This window comes from Loxodonta africana, chromosome 6 (genome assembly GCF_030014295.1).
Source record: "Loxodonta africana isolate mLoxAfr1 chromosome 6, mLoxAfr1.hap2, whole genome shotgun sequence".
Lineage (NCBI taxonomy): Eukaryota > Metazoa > Chordata > Mammalia > Proboscidea > Elephantidae > Loxodonta > Loxodonta africana.
The window spans coordinates 44,877,608-44,893,944 of NC_087347.1; the positions used below are offsets into that span (position 1 = coordinate 44,877,608).

Consider the following 16,337-nt stretch of genomic DNA (forward strand, 5'->3'; position numbering starts at 1 on the left):
CCAGGAGAGAAAACAGGGATTAAGAGTCAAGATGCAGGTGGGTCAGTAGATGTGGTGGTGGAAGGTGGAAGTCTCTTCTGATTACTTAATTTTCTTAGTGAAGTGAGTGAGGCCATCAAATGAAAGTGAGAAGAGTGGAGGGTGACAGACGTCTGAGGAGACAAGAAAAAGTGTAAAACAGTCTGAGAGAGCGAGACAGTGACATAACTAAGGAAATGTCATACTATTGCTGGGACCACCTATTTGAAGTTTGTGGTCAATGGTTTCAAACAAGACTAGTCTGCAACCTTGTGTGCTTTTACACCAGCCACATTCAGGAATTCCAGTTCAGACTTGGAATAAGTACAGATATGGGATTATCTGGATCCTTGGTGGCAGTTCAAATCCACCAGCCACTCCTTGGAAACCCTATGGGGCAGTTATACTCTGTCCTTTAGGGTTACTATGAGTTGGAATCAACTCAATGGCAATGGGCTTGGTTTATGGGATTAACCAGAATTTACTTTCTGGCAAATGAGCACAACTAAGGGAAAGGCAAGGGTGTTAAAGGGCAGGTGTAAGACACTGTGTTTAACAATGACACATGGACCCTAACCTAGGTAAAGAGGGCATGAGTTCATGGGGGGTATTGATGGTAGAGAGATGAAAGATAGGGCCAATGGACTAACTAGATGCCCAAGTGGCCCTGAAGAGTGTTGGAGTGAGGAACTTAGAGGAAGTGAGATGGAACGATAGGAGGTAGTTATCAGAGAAAAGCATGCTTGAAACTAAGTCTTGGGTGGAGGTACACATATTGTGGATGACAACATTTACTGAATGCATGATTGGAGGGACGTGTAGGATAAACTTACGTGCGGGAGGTCGGAGATGAAGTGAAATAATGGGAAGATACATATATCAAAATGGAATTATGAATGAATACTTGGGGTTCTGGGTTTTCTTCTATATGTGTTTTTTTATTTCACAAATAGCCCACACTGGGCATATATTAGTATGTACTCTGAAAAAGTGTATTATATAAAATCAAGGACATTTACTCAAAAGTAAAGGAAAAAAATTCTTTTATTTTTTGGTAAGTCAATTCCTACTATTTACAAGTACCCAGTCCACAAAACTCATAAAGTTATTTCCATTCTAGAATTGTGTCAGCATTGCCTAAGCATCTCACAAAATCATCTAAAAGAGAGATGAGTTTCACAGTATATATACTTTGCATCAAGAAATATCTGTTTAAATACATATATACACATATCTATGTACATATATTTATACATATAAATATACCTGTATTCCCATTTACACTAAGAAACTCTGGAGTTATTTATGGGATGAAAGATGACTGAATATTACAGTGAACAAAGATGAAGGCAAGACTTTTCTTGTATACTTTTTAATATTTTTTTATCTTTGAATAATGTAAAGACATTACCTGAAAACCAAAAAAACCAATCCTGTTGCCATTGAGTCGATTCTGACTCACAGTCACCCTACAGGACAGAGAAGAACTGCCCCATAGGGTCTCCAAGGAGCAATTGGTGGATTCAAACTGCCGACTTTTTGCTTAGCAGCCTACTTCTTAACCACTATGCCACCAGGACTCCAAGACATTACCTATTCAAAATTGTATTTAAAAAGTAAAAATGGATACAATTTTTAAATTTTTTTATAGAAGAACTCTCTTTTAAAAATTCGAATTTGCAAAATAGTAATGTTAGGTAATTGTTTGCATTGCCAAATGGGTCTTTATTTAAACAGGGAACTTCCCCTACTACATTTTTTAAAAGGGTTCCATTTTCAGGTATTTAGCTTCTGTTCAAAGCTAAGATTGTATTGCTACATTCTCACCACATTCTTAACAGCAAACTACAGGCTTCTGTCAAAACCCAAGCCCTACCAGAAAAAAAAGAATTTTTAAATGACTTGTTACAAACAATATACCTCACCAGAGGGCAGCTACACTTGTTTTGTATGACTCCAGAGTTTAGGATGAAAATCAGTGGTTCTAAGGAGGCAACAGGTTCTAAGTTCAACAGAAAAAAGAGCAATTAAAGCTATACCAAAATGAAACTGGATGGCTTGGGGGCACAGGATTGCAAATTAGGAGATACAGGCTCCTCTTCCACTAACAGCTTTGAGACTGGCAAATCGCTTAACATTCTGAGGGCTGAACCACAGGACCACCGGAGTCCTCTCCAGCTCCCAAATCCATGACGCCATGTGTGGCTGTAGGTTCCTACCCTAGAACTGTTAAGCCCAGGTACAGGATAGTGGAGTAGGAGTCTGCCAGGGGCTGAGGATGGATTGGAGCAGGTTTCAAATAATCACTGGCACTTGGCAATAAATTTCAGGCCTTTGAGCCACAGATACCATCCATGCTACAATAAAAAGTTCAGTGTAAAGCTCATGAATTTCTGTGGGTCCCACAATGTGGGTACTGAAATTGTATGGCAGTGCTCAAATATGAAGCCGTCATCTAGAATAGCCAGGATGCACTCATATTAATTTTTAAAGATTATCACCAAAAGGGAATTACAATATTTAAAAATTAGGGTGGACAAGTCAAAGGCCCTGAGAATTAATCCACAAACACCTCAGGATCCAAGACATCCATGTTGAGAACAACTTGACTAGATGGTTCAGAAAGTGTCTGATCTAGAAGATTTTGTGGGTCCTTCCTGGCACAAGAACCTGCAAAATGTGGTAAACTGATTTACCTCAGAGTTCATCATTGATAAAGGCCTTCTGGTCAGCAGCATTCACCATTGTGTTATACTAATCAGTGTCTGTGCTCATAGGCCAGCACCCATGTACCTGTTGTTTATATGTTCAGCATTACCTGAGCATTGGCAGAATCTAATGTATTGCCAAGGATAAGCCCATGATATCAGACATGCCCACTGCCATTGTGAGTCCCTGAAGCAGAGGCCAGTAAGGTACTCCGGTGACTAATAATTCTGATATTAGTAAACATTAGTAGTATCAGTATTAAATAACTATAATATTCACATAATACTTTATCGAGTGTTTTCATGTACTTCATTTTATTTGACAACAGTCAAACGTTAAAAAAAAAACAGAACTACGGCTCTTATAGATTGGGCAAAACTAAGTGAGATATAAGGAAACCTAACACAATCTGCTCATTTTTTTCATAAATGACTGGCCAGTCAGTGGCTATTGCTTCTATAAACAGTTGCTTCTAGAATAGTTGCTTATAGAACAGTGGTTCACTGCCAAATAGCTGTGACCAAACCACATCCTGGTGTTCCCAGACTCTAAATTCACACACACATACACACTCACACACATAAATACAAACACGTATAATGTTTTATAAGGTCTGTAAGGGCACAGTCTAACCAGTGTGTACACACCCTGTTTAGGAGAAATGAGTCATGGACTATTGAACTCCTGGTGTCTGTGTACACCTATGACTCACAGGCATAAATGTTCAGTGGCACCTAAAGTGCTTGCCGGAGGCTTCTTGGGGCGGGGGGGAAGCCTATATTAAGTTTCCTGGTTCTAGAATTTGACCTTCTGAAGTACTAAGTTCCAACAAAACATAAATGTGAAATAGATCAGAGGAGTTTTACATCAAGCCGCAAATGTTTCTCATGAAGGAGATTTTCATCAACAGTGTTTTGTTCAACTGAACTCAGAAGCCAAGCTGGCTACCTTGACTATGAGCCTGTGAAGGAAGGAGCAGCTCCTCACTCAGAGGGTGTTATGAGTATTGCTAGTGTTGCTTTGCTTCTAATAAAAAACCACTAGGAGAGTGTTGACACATCGTGAAGTTGGTAACCAGTGTCACAAAGCAATATGTGTACTAATTGTTTAATGAGAAGCTAGTTTGTTCTGTAAACCTTCATCCAAAAATTAAAAAAAAAAAAAAATACTCATCGAGTTGATTCCAACACATGGTGACCCTGTGTGTGTCAGAGTAGAAATGTGCTCCGTAGGGTTTTCAATGGCTGATTTTTCAGTAGATACCCAGGACTTTCTTCCAAGGTACCTCTGGGTAGATTAATCTCTAACCTTTCAGTTACCAGCCGAGCACTTTAACCATTTGCACCCCCCAGGGGCTCCACTACTAATACAGTCACCTGGAATTAGACACAAAGGAACTCAAACCTGCAAATTCCATTTAGGTTACTACCAGAAGACTCTGCCACATAAATGCCTTACATGTGCCTCACCAAAACTAGTTTTACATGGATACACATAAACACATTCTCCTTATCCTCCCGACAGATATTTCCTCTACTTTTCAGATAAGGCTCAAATAGCTAGGGTCAATTTAGTGTCCAGTGCAAGGGAGTCACAGGGAAACAGAAATCCAAGGCTTCCCTATCTCAAGATCCTTTGCTCTTTCTATAATATCACATCATCCTTCCCTTACGAGAAAGGCTATAAAGAAGCCAAAGAACTCCATGTGATTTTGGAAGCAAATTTTTGAATATCCAGTTGGACTAAGACTATGACCAAGAGCTGGTAGCCTTGAGTTGTGTGAACAATGGCTTAGGAAGATCAGGCTGGTATATGTATTAGACTCACTGCCTGAGTAAGCTACATTTAAATCCACGTAATTATCAGTTAAATTAAAAATGGGATTCTTATGCATATTTCTCATAGTAAATTCACTAAATAAATTTGGCTTCCACATAAATAAAGCCAGGCAATTCTGAGTTATTTTTCTTTGTTCTCTGACATCTTCCATGACCACCTGCATATCCAAGGGAATGTTGTCCTGTGATATTCCAGTTCACTTGGGAGGAAAATGAAATCCTGTAAACAACAAGTGGCTGGAGCACCGTGAGCAAGTTGCCTCACCTCCCCAGGCCTTGGCTTCTTCATCAGAACTGAAGGTCTTAACCACAGGACTTTCAATCTCCCTCTCAGGTCTAGCCTCCAAGAATTCAACATACTGTTCCAGAAATTAAAAGGAAAAGTTCCTCTTGAAAATAAAACCAAAAAAAAATCAAGCACATAAAATGTTCAAAACCTTAATGTAAAGACTATCAAGGCTTCCATATGCAGCCACCTGTGCCACAAGGAATAGCCAGATGCCCCTCTGGATAAGAGGAGAGAACAACGATCCTTGTGAACAGCCTCAGTCCCTGCGGATCCCTCTTTCCCATCTTGGGGACTTGACACAGTCAGTCATAGCAGTTTTCAGAACCAGAAGGACTCTTAAAGTCTACCTGGTCCCACATTTAATTTCACAGACGAACAAACCAAGCCCAGAATAGTACAGTGACCCTCTTCTGAGTGCACAACTAAAACCAAGACTATAACTCAAGTCTTCAATAAGGAAAGTTATCCAAAGTTCAGATTTGCAAAAAGAAAAAAATATATATATATATTGGCTGTGTTGGAAAACAAGACATTTCCTATTACTAGAATGACAGGCAGAGACCAGCTCATCATTCGTCATCAGTGCCTATGCTGGGTGGGATTGGAGGAGATATCCGAGGTTCATTTCAAGTCAAAGGATCCATGAAAACTCTACTGTAAGGAAAATGCTTCCTGAGGCACAGGAAATACTAGTTTTTTCCGTAGTGTGAAAGCTGGCTGGGGCATCTGTTTCTTTGTCCCATCTTTGTCTGCTTGCCGGCTCACATCATTGTTGACAGCAGTGAGGATAGATAAGATGTCTTCATGTCTGCAGGCAGAGAAGAAAAAATATTTTCTATCAGGAGACAGAAACCACATGCCTGTACCTTGTGGCTCCCTCCTGTTCTAACTTGCCAAGAGTCTTATGGAAATCTTGCCAAAACAGAGAAAAGCTTCTTTTGAAATTGAAACTGAAAGACTAAATTATATAACATTTTTTCAGTGCTACATTCATTGATTAAAAACATTATAATAATCACACCTCGTATTTTAAAACACTTGATCCATAAAGGATTTTGCCTATAATTGTCTTCCATTTCTTCCTTCAAGTTAATAGATGGGTAGGTAGGGAGGTGGTAGACAGAAAGAGACAAAGAAACTACTACTAATAATACCTTCCCTAATCTTGGCACTGGGAGGGTTACAAAGATAAATATGATACAATTCATGAACAGAAACACTTAGAACGTAGAGATGAAACATTTAAGCAAGGACGGTGTATACATAATATTCACAATACAAGGCACAATGTGATTCAACACATATGAAAAGTACATCAAAGTTCCATTACGAGTTCAGAAGAGGACCTGGCAAGGGAGATAAAGAGAAAAAAAGACAGTCCCTGCCGTCTCAGGAGGGAGGATAAGAGAAGTTCCCATTGAAGAGGTTCCAGCTGAGCCTCAGCTTGGAGGATGTGTCATATTTACCAGAACGTTCTGTGAGAGGGCAACACAAATCACTGGGAGCAAAACACACGTTCTGGAGGCAAAACTCAAGTGTGAATCCCGGCTCCGTCATTCACTAATTGTGTGTCTTGGGCAGGTTATTCTTCTTCTGTGCCTCAGTTCTCTCAGCTCTAAAATGGGGACTACAACAGTCCCCATCTCAGGGACTGCTGTGAGAAATAAATGAGGTGACTCAAGTAAAGCACTTAGAACACTGGTTGCCATATACTATCAACCAACATTTTTAGCATTATTACTATTACTTCTATCCTTCTCATCATCATCGCTATTATTTTTCACAAGAGGTTGCAGACCCTTCCTGGTTCTCAGTCCCTTCATCCTGTTTTCTACTAGCTGTTCTCTTTGTCCCCAAATATCCCTGTAGCTGATTCCTCCTCATCATTCAGTCCCCTCTGAAATATCACCTCCACAAGAATCCTCAAGTAGCCTTCCTGCCACACCTTCTATAACACTACCTTGCTTTGCTTTGTTCACAACAGGTATCACTACCGGAAGTTACCTTATTGACTTAAATATTCCTTACATTTACTTCCTCTGACTGAACTGTAAGCTTCATGGAGTTGTTGTTGTTGATGTTAGGTGCCATCGAGTCAGTTCTTACTCATAGCAGTCCTATGTACCACAGGTTTAAAACTGCCTGGTCCTGGGCCATGGTCACAATTGTTATGCTTAAGCCCATTCTTGCAGCCACTGTGTCAATCCATCTCATTGACGGTCTTCCTCTTTTCCCCTGACCCTGTACTTTAACAGGCATGATGTCCTTCTCCAGGGACTGATCCCTCCTGACAACATGTCTAAAGTATGTAAGATGCAGTCTCGTCATCCTTGCTTCTGAAGAGCATTCTCATTGTACTTCTTCCACAATAGGTTTGTTCTTTTGGCAGTCCATGGTATATTCAACATCTTTTGCCAACACCACAATTCAAAGGCATCAATTCTTCCTTATTCATTGTCCAGGTTTCACATGCATATGATGTGATTGAAAATACCATGGCTTGGGTCAGGTGCACCTTAGTCTTCAAAGTGACATCGTGGCTTTTCAACACTTCAAAGAGGTCCTTTACAGCAAATTTGCCTAACGCAATGTGTCTTTTGATTTCTTGACTGCTGTTTCCATGGGTGTTGATTGTGGATCCAAGTAAAATGAAATCCTTGACAACTTCAATCCTTTCTCTGATTATCATGATGTTGCTTATTGGTCCAGTTGTGAGGATTTTTGTTTTCTTTATGTTGAGGTGCAATCCATACTGACGACTGTAGTCTTTGATCTTCATTAGTAAGTGCTTCAAGTCCTCTTCGCTGTCAGCAAACAAGATTGTGTCATCTGCATAACACAGGTTGTTAATGAATCTTGATGCCTCATTCTTCTTCATATAGTCCAGCTTCTCAGGTTATTTGTTCAGCATATAAATAGGTATGGTGAAAGGATACAACCCTGACACGCACCTTTCCTGATTTTAAACTACACAGTACTCCCTTGTTCTATCTGAACAACTGCCTCTTGATCTATGTAAAGGTTCCTCATGAGCACAATTAAGTCTTCTGGAATTCCCATTCTTTGCAATGTTATCCATAATTTGTTATGCTCCACATAGTTGAATGCCTTTGCATAGTCAATAAAACACAGGTAAACATCCTTCTGGTATTCTCTGCTTTCAGTCAGGATCCATCTGACATCAGCAATGATATTGCTGTATCCACATCCTCTTCTGAATCTGGCCTGAATTTCTGGCAGTTCCCTGTTGATATACTGCTGCAGCTGCTTTCAAAGGATCTTCAGCAAAATTTTGCTTGCGTGTGATATTAACGATATTGTTCTATAATTTCCGCATTCGGTTGGATCACCTTTCTTGGGAATATGGATAAATATGGATCTCCTCCAGTCAGTTGACCAGGTAGCTATCTTCCAAATTTCTTGGCATAGAGGAGTGGGCACTTCCAGCACTGCATCCTTTTGTTGAAACATCTTAATTGATATTCCATCCATTCCTGAAGCCTTGTTTTTCACCAATGCCTTCAGTGCAGCTTGGACTTCTTCTTTCAGTACCATCAGTTCCTGATCATATGCTGCCTCTTGAAATGGTTGAACGTTGATCAGCTCTTTTTGGTATAATGACTCTGTGTATTCCTTCCATCTTCTTTTGACGCTTCCTGCATCGTTTAACATTTTCCCCATAGACTCCTTCACTATTGCAGCTCAGGCCTTGAATTTTTTCTTCAGTTCTTTCAGTTTGAGAAATGCCAAGCGTGTTCTTCCCTTTTGGTTTTCTATCTCCAGTTCTCTGCACATGTCATTATAACACTTTGTCTTCTCGAGACGCCCTTCGAAATCTTCTGTTCAGTTCTTTTACTTCATCGTTTCTTCCTTTTGCTTTAGTTGCTCAACATTCAAGAGCGAGTTTCAGAGCCTCTCATGACATCCACTTTGGTCTTTTCTTTCTTTTCTTTTTTAAATGATCTCTTGCTTTCTTCATGTATGATGTCCTTGATGTCATTCCACAACTCGTCTGGCCTTTGATCACTGGTGTTTAACGTATCACATCTATTCTTGAGATGGTCTCTAAATTCAGGTGCGATATACTCAAGGTCGTACTTTGGCTCTAGTCCACTTGTTCTAATTTTCTTCAGTTTCACCTTGAACTTGCATATGAGCAATTGAGGATTTGTTCCACAGTTGGCCCCTGATGTTGTTCTGATGATATTGAGCTTTTCCATTGTCTCTTCTCACAGATGTAGTCGATTTGATTCCTATGTATTCCATCTGGCGGGGCCCATGTGTATAGTCGCCATTTATGTTGGTAAAAAAGGTATTTGCATTGAAGAAGTTGGTGGTCTTGCAAAATTCTATCATGTGATCTCCGGCACCGTTTTTATCACCAAGGCCAAATTTTCCAACTGCCAATCCTTCTTTGTTTCCAACTTTCTCATTCCAATCACCAGTAATTATTGATGCATACTGATTGCATGTTCAATCAATTTTAAACTGCAGAAGCTGATAAAAATCTTCAATTTCTTCATCTTTGGCCTTTGTGGTTGGTGTGTAAATTTGAATAATAGTTGTATTAACTGGTCTCCCTTGTAGGTGTACGGATATTATCCTATCACTGACAGTGTTGTACTTCAGGGTAGATCTTGAAATGTTCTTCTTGACAATGAATGCAATGCCATTCCTCTTCAAATTGTCATTCCCGGCATAGCAGACCATAGGACTGTCTGATTCAAAATGGCCAATACCAGTCCATTTCAGCTCACTAATGCCTAGGATATTGGTTTATGTGTTTCATTTCATTTTTCACGATTTCCAGTTTCCCTAGATTCATACTTCATACATTCTGTATTCTGACTATTAATGGATGTTTGCAGTTGTTTCTTCGCATTTTGAGTTGTGCCACATCAGCAAATGAAGGTCCCAAATGCTTGACTCCATCCACGTCATTAAGTTGGACTCTATGGAAAGGAGATTGTATTTCTCTTGTTCACAACTAAACTTCCAGCCCCCAGCTCAATGCCTAGTAAACAGTAGGCACATAGTAGGCCATTTATAAATACATCCTTGTCCATGAAGTCATGGGACATGGGTCATTGATGGCTATGGTAGGGATGAGTAGGTGGTAAAGAAGAAGGAAAAGCAAAGGTGGCTCAAGTCTTCAATCTTGAATTCCCAGAAAAGCATTGTGGTCATTCCTAGAAAGGGGGACTCAGGAGTAAGAGCCCCTTGAAAGTGCTAGGAAGATGAACTCAGGTCTGGGCATGCTGAAGGTGAGGTTCAAGGGCCACAGAGAGGTGGGATGGGGCAGACAGTGAGAAATGTGTGGGACTGATGTGAAGAATGAAGACTTTCATCTGTGCAGCAAATATTTTATCAAGCCCAACCAAATATCATTCACTATATCAGGTGTTTTGAAAAACCCTCGTGGCATAGTGGTTAAGTGCTACAGCTGCTAACCAAAAGGTCAACAATTCTAATCCATCAGGTGCTCCTTGGAAACTCTATGGGGCAGCTCTCCCTATAAGGTTGCTATGAGTTAAAATTGACTCAATGGCAATGGGACATCAGGTGTTGTGGATGCAAAGTTGAAATAAACAGGGTTCCTACTGTCCAGGAGCTCAGAGGTAAGTGGCCCAGAGATGGCAATTTGGGAGACATTTTCATGGAGGTGCCAGTGTCTGTTACGTGCAGCTGAAGCTGCCAAGAGGGCCTAAAGAGAGAGAGAGAGCAGAGAACTGATCCAGGGAAGAAATGCAATGAAGGCCCATTTTTCAGGGGACCAGGTAAGGAGCAAGTGGTAGACACAGAAGGGAACTTGTCAGGGCAGTGGCAAGAGACCAATGATAATATAAGGTCAGGAAAGCCAAAGGTGGCACTTAGTAGGCATTCAGTAACTATGACCAAGTGATGAGTGAATGAAAGAATAAATAAGAGGTCCCATGCTTTTGTTCATGCTTTCTTCTGCCCAACACATCTTTCTTCCTACTACATTTCTTAATATCTATTTGTCATATTGAGAAGTCTCCCTTGATCCAGTCTCATACTACATGTTTCCATAATACCCTATGCATTATAATGTGTATTCACCACCTGGCATGCTTGTCTCCATCTACTTGTTTGTCTACCACTCTAGATTGTGAGCAATTTGAGGGCAGGGGCTATCTTTTTTCCATGTTTCTCCCTTGTCAGGCACACGTTTGTACTCAATACAAGTTTTATGGATAGAGAGATGGATGGAGGGATGGGTGGGTGGGTGGATGGATGGATGGGTGGGTGGGTGGGTGGATGGATGGATGGATGGATGGATGGATGGATGGATGGATGGATGGATGGATGGATGGATGGATGGATGTGTAGATAGATGGACAGATACGTAGAACAACTCAGAACTCTAACCTTGGGACCAAGTCCTTCAGATGATTACACAGAGACTGAATATACCAGCTGCCTTTCTCCGGGTGTCGAAAGGATACGTAGCCTGGGACAGTGGCCAAGCCAAGCAGGAAATCAGCCTCAACAGGAATGCTGTCCTGCAGGCTCACCTGCCTGGGGGCAGAGGGTAACTTCTCAGGATTCAGAGCATCTGCTTCAATGGATACGGAAGGTTGTATCTCATCACCTTGACAGGCTTGGATGAAAAAGAGTTTGGGTTTGTGAGCCAGACCAGGGCACTGCTGGGCTGTAAATTGAGACATGATCTCCCGAATGGGAATGAGGGCCTCATCTGAGGAGTAGACAGCTCCAAGGTTCCCATGGGTCAGGATACAGCACACGAAGCAGTCCCTGTCAACGTGGTCTGGATGACTCTTATATTCCTGCAGAGCCTTCTCCAGGTCTACTTTTTTCACATTATTGTATACCCGTACTGTAAACCCAAGCCACTGAAACACGCATTTCAGACTCTCTGTCAAGAAAGAAAGGAGAGCAAGGGCAAATTGAAATGAAACGAAATAAAGGGGTGAAACAATGTTAATCCTTATAAAAATTGTACAACAAATAGCCTGGAGTTTTGAATTTTATGACTTTCATAATAACAATAAATTTTACAACTAACCCACCTTCTTACAGTACCCACAGTGCTGTCACATTGTATGGGGCCTTAAAGTAACAATCCTGAGAGTCAGCAGAGGCCAGAGTTTCATCCTATTTCACAGGTGAGGAAGCTAAAGCCCAGTGACTGTTCCACAGTCACAAACCTAGCTAGCGGTGGGGCCAGAGGTTGAACCTGGGTTTTCTCGTGCTAACCCAGCATGCCCCCTCCCTCCACCACCAAACCACAGAGCATAAATGGTCATCCTTCAGCAGATTGGTGACACCGCACAGATATAAAAGAGGCTCAGATGATATTTATAATATCATCTAACTTTTAAATAAAAGAGAAAATTTCCAGAAAGAAAATGTGAAAGTAAAATACAATTTTAAGATTCCTAACTTGTGTTTGATAAACTATCACAGACTTTCTTACCAGCATCTTTATGAGTCCCTAGTCTGGCTGTCAGTGAGGTAAAGTTGTGGTTGTTGACAATGACACAGTGGCCTCTGTGTTTCCGATTCATCCTGTACACAGCTGCCTCCTTGAAAAACAAGATAGAACCACTTATTAGGGAATCCTCATTTTAGGGGGTTAGAAGTTTTTCATCCACCACCTCAATGGGTCCAATTTGAGGTATAGCAGAATGTATCTTTTAATGCCAGCTTTTTACACTGTGTTTTTATACTTTAGTCTAAATCCCTTGGAAAATTCATGCCATGATATTTCTGAAGTCACATATAGAGAGACTGGCAATCCTGATCATTCTATGTTCTCCACTTTACTACTAAACTGTACCCTGGAAATAAGTTCAAAGAACCTTTTTAAGTCCTAGAGCCCAAAACAAAAGATGAACCTCATTTCACTAAAGATCAGCCACTTCCATCCTTTCAGGTCACATGAGCTCTTCCTGGACATTCCTTCTGAAAATCAAATGCCACCCCCAGTACCACAGGCAGGAAGTTCTCAGGATCCTGGTCCTGCTCTGGAAATGACCAATTAATTCCTAGGCAGAGTGCCAGGTCTCAATTAAAATTCAGAATTCACCTGCTTTAATTGGGGAATTTTAGTTCAGAGTTAACAAACAGAACAGGTATTTCAGCGCTGGTAAACCCGCGAGTCGGAATCGGCTCGACGGCAGTGGGTTTTGGTTTTTGTTAAACCCGGTGTTAACGCAGAAGCATCTTCTTGCGTGGATAGGCCGCGTGAAGAAGGCACAGGCAGGGATTTAACCAAACAACAAATAGGCCGCGTGAAGAAGGCACAGGCAGGGATTTAACCAAACAACAAATAGGCCGCGTGAAGAAGGCACAGGCAGGGATTTAACCAAACAACAAAAATACAGGTGAGTTTTTTGTTTTAGATGATGGGATTCTGGAGTGATCTGATTCCTCTGAAAACAGAGAAATTTCTTTTGTAACATAGATTCTGAATATAAAAATAATATATAATCATGGCCGGAATTTTAAAACATGCAATTATATTTAAACAGCATGTAATTACACTTTAGCTGAGTTGGCTACAGGGAAGCATCTGTGTGGCTAAAATGATTCTCTGAAAACGTGGTACATCTTTGATCCAACCAGAAAAGGAAGTGACTTCAGTCAATAAAAAAGAAACTTCTCTGCTGGAAATAATCCAAAAGATGTGCCTAGCTAAAAGGTTGATACCATTGCTTTATTAGTCCAAGGTCAACACACTTCTGATTGTCACATAAAAAGACAAGTAAGACAGCAATAGTCACAAAGAGAGGAAGGACCACATCATAAACAGCCCTGAGTCCTCAAAGGCTGGACTCTAGGGCACCCCAAGAAACCATCTGTCATGGATTGAGTTGCGTTCCTCCCACAAAAAAAGATATGTTAAAGTCCTAACCCCCGGTATGTGTGAATGTGACCCTGTTTGGAATTAGAATATTTTAAGATGTTATCAGTTAAATTAACATTAGGTTTTACAGAAGTAGGATGAGTCTTAATCTGAGTGGTGTCCTTATAAAAAAGGAACAGAAACACAGAGAGACAGACAGGGGAAGATGGCCATGTGAAGATGCATCTATGTTAATGAATTGAATTATGTCCCCCCAAAATATGTGTTGTAAATCCTAACCTCTCTTCCTGTGGTTATAAAACCGTTTGAGAAATGGATGTCTTTGTTATGTTAATCAGGCAGTATTAATGTGGCGTGTACCTGGAGTCAAACTCTTGAGATACAGAGGAGATTAAACAAGCAAGCAGAGGAGAGATGGAGTAAGGTAGATGCCAAGACACAGAGATTTCCAAGGAACCAGGAAGCAGAGGCTGAAGAGACAAGAACCTTCCCCCAGAGCCAACAGAGAAAGAAAGCTTTCCCCTAGAGTTGGAGCCCTGCATTTGGGCTTCTAGCCTCCTAAACTATGAGAAAATAGATTTCTGTTTATTAAAGCCACCCACTTGTGGCATTTCTGGTATAGCAGCACTAGATAAATAAGACAATCTACAAGCTAAGAAATGTCAGAGGATACCTGGGGTTACCAAAGTGGGAAGAGATAAGAAAGGATCATCCCTTAGTGTCAACAGAAAGAGAGAAGGTCCTGTTTGCGCCCTGAATTCAGACTCCCAGCTTCCAGAACTGTGAGACAATACATTTCTATCCTTCTAAGCCACCCAGTTAGGGTATTTTGTTGTGGCAACCCTAGGAAACTAATATGCTATCCAAACCTTTGTACTGGTTGCAGCATTTCTGATATCAGCCGATGCTCTCAACATTTCCGTGGAACCAGGGATTGGTGCACCATTTGTGGCTCTGTCACCTAGAAAGAGAGGCACTCAGACTTTCCAAATATCTTTCCCCAAACACGTAGGAGTCCTGCTGGTACAGTGGTTAAAGCACTCGGTTGCAAACCTAAATGTCTGTGGTTCGAAACCACCAGTGGCTCCATGGGAGAAAGATGTGGCAGTCTGCTTCCATAAAGATTTATAGCCTTGGAAACCCTGTGGGGTCACTGTGAGTTAAAACTGACTCGACAGCAGTGGGTTTTTTTTTTTTTTTTTCACCCAAAACACTTAGATTTCCTTACTAATAATTTTCTGATATAGCATCTAATTCTGGAGATTTTTTTTTTTCTCTCTCTCTCAAGGCACTCCTGACACATAATTACAGCAGGGATGGAGACAATGTAGTTGGCAGAGGATAGGCTGGGGAATTAGGATTACATAAATCAGCTCGAGCTTTCCTGGTGGAAAACTTGGTTAGGCTGAATCAGCATTTCTCTGTCACTGGACATACAGAGGCTGAGCAGACACCAAGCAAAGAAGAGAGAAAAAAACCAAAAAGGTCCGGAGATGCAATTTGGGCTGGACAAAAACCATTGTAAGGCACTGGGGTTAGTTTATTAGTCATAACTTTGGCAATGGCTGAGGACAGCACTGATGCAGAGTGTTACTGCAAACTCCCTGGTTCCTCTAGATAAAAATCTATCAGAGGGGAAGTCAGTGAGGGGTTAGTTGTCACAGGATAGTTACAGGAAAATGTAACAGCGAACTGTTTTCTTCCCCCACTCCCGGCAAGTTTTTAGTAGAGTTCAGCAAGCTCTGCCACCGCCTCTGAGGTCTGAGTTAATTATTAACTATGTTGTTCAACTCAGGCTAAGCAAGTTCAGTATTCCCCAGAACAGAGAACACACCGAAAGGAAACCAACTTGCATTCATACTGAGCACCTATAAATTTCTCCTCAACTTGGAAAGAAGGTAATGCTCCACGGGAAGCTAGGTCTAAACTTTGTGATAGAGAGTTATAAAGCTGGAAGAAACTCCCTTATTCTTCAGAGAAGTAAAGCCATTGTCTGAGTACACATAGCTGCATAGTAGTAGACCAGGTTTTTGGTGGGTGGGCTCTGGAGTCAGAGTGCTGGGTTCAAATTCCAATTCCACTCCTTTCTAGCTGCATGACTGGCCTTCAGTAAAATACTAGACATCATGGATCTCAGTTTCCTAATCATTAAATGGGAATAATAGTAGCACCAATCTCCAGGTGGTTACAGAATCAAATGAGATAATCCTGGCATATGACAGTGTTCAATAAGTGGTAACTCTCATCATCATCAATGTCATATCATGCGACCTACAGAGATTCCTAGGAAAGTACTGTGTCTTGGAATCTGAACTTCAACTTTCAAAAAGAGGGGCCGGATGGGCTGTAATTAAACTTTACATCTCATAGAAACACTACACCAAATACCTGTTTATTCACCAGCAGTTTAGTGAGAGGTTCTGGAATGTTTTCCTGAGGTCACGGTTTCTGACCATGGATTCCGGCACTAAACACACCATTGCCAAGTCCCTTCATCTCACTCTCTCTCTCTCTGAAAAATGCAAGTAGCATCAGGAGGCCAGCACTCTGTAGAAGATGCTCCCTCAGGCCACACATTCTGCTCTGCCACTGCTGGCCTGAAGGTTTCAGCCCAGTGAGGGCTCCTTTCCTT

At 41.2% G+C, this 16,337-nt stretch overlaps 1 protein-coding gene across 6 annotated transcripts in view; it reads right to left on the reverse strand.

Moving 5' to 3' along the window:
• Positions 1-1,036: 1,036 nt before the first annotated feature.
• The window catches only part of LOC100663859 (caspase-10-like), a 42,901-nt gene continuing 27,600 nt past the window's right edge, over positions 1,037-16,337 (reverse strand). For 3 of the 6 annotated variants that reach the window (XM_023542392.2, XM_010602496.3, XM_010602495.3), the window contains exons 7-10: positions 14,575-14,666; positions 12,314-12,422; positions 11,245-11,752; positions 1,038-5,662 (exon numbers count right to left, since the gene is read on the reverse strand). In XM_023542392.2, the coding sequence (XP_023398160.1) occupies positions 5,506-5,662; positions 11,245-11,752; positions 12,314-12,422; positions 14,575-14,666 (866 nt within the window). In that variant the 3' untranslated portion in view covers positions 1,038-5,505. Of the gene's footprint in view, positions 5,663-11,244; positions 11,753-12,313; positions 12,423-14,574; positions 14,667-16,337 lie in introns of all 6 variants that reach the window. The other 3 variants (XM_023542406.2, XM_010602501.3, XM_023542401.2) reach the window with 3 other exon arrangements.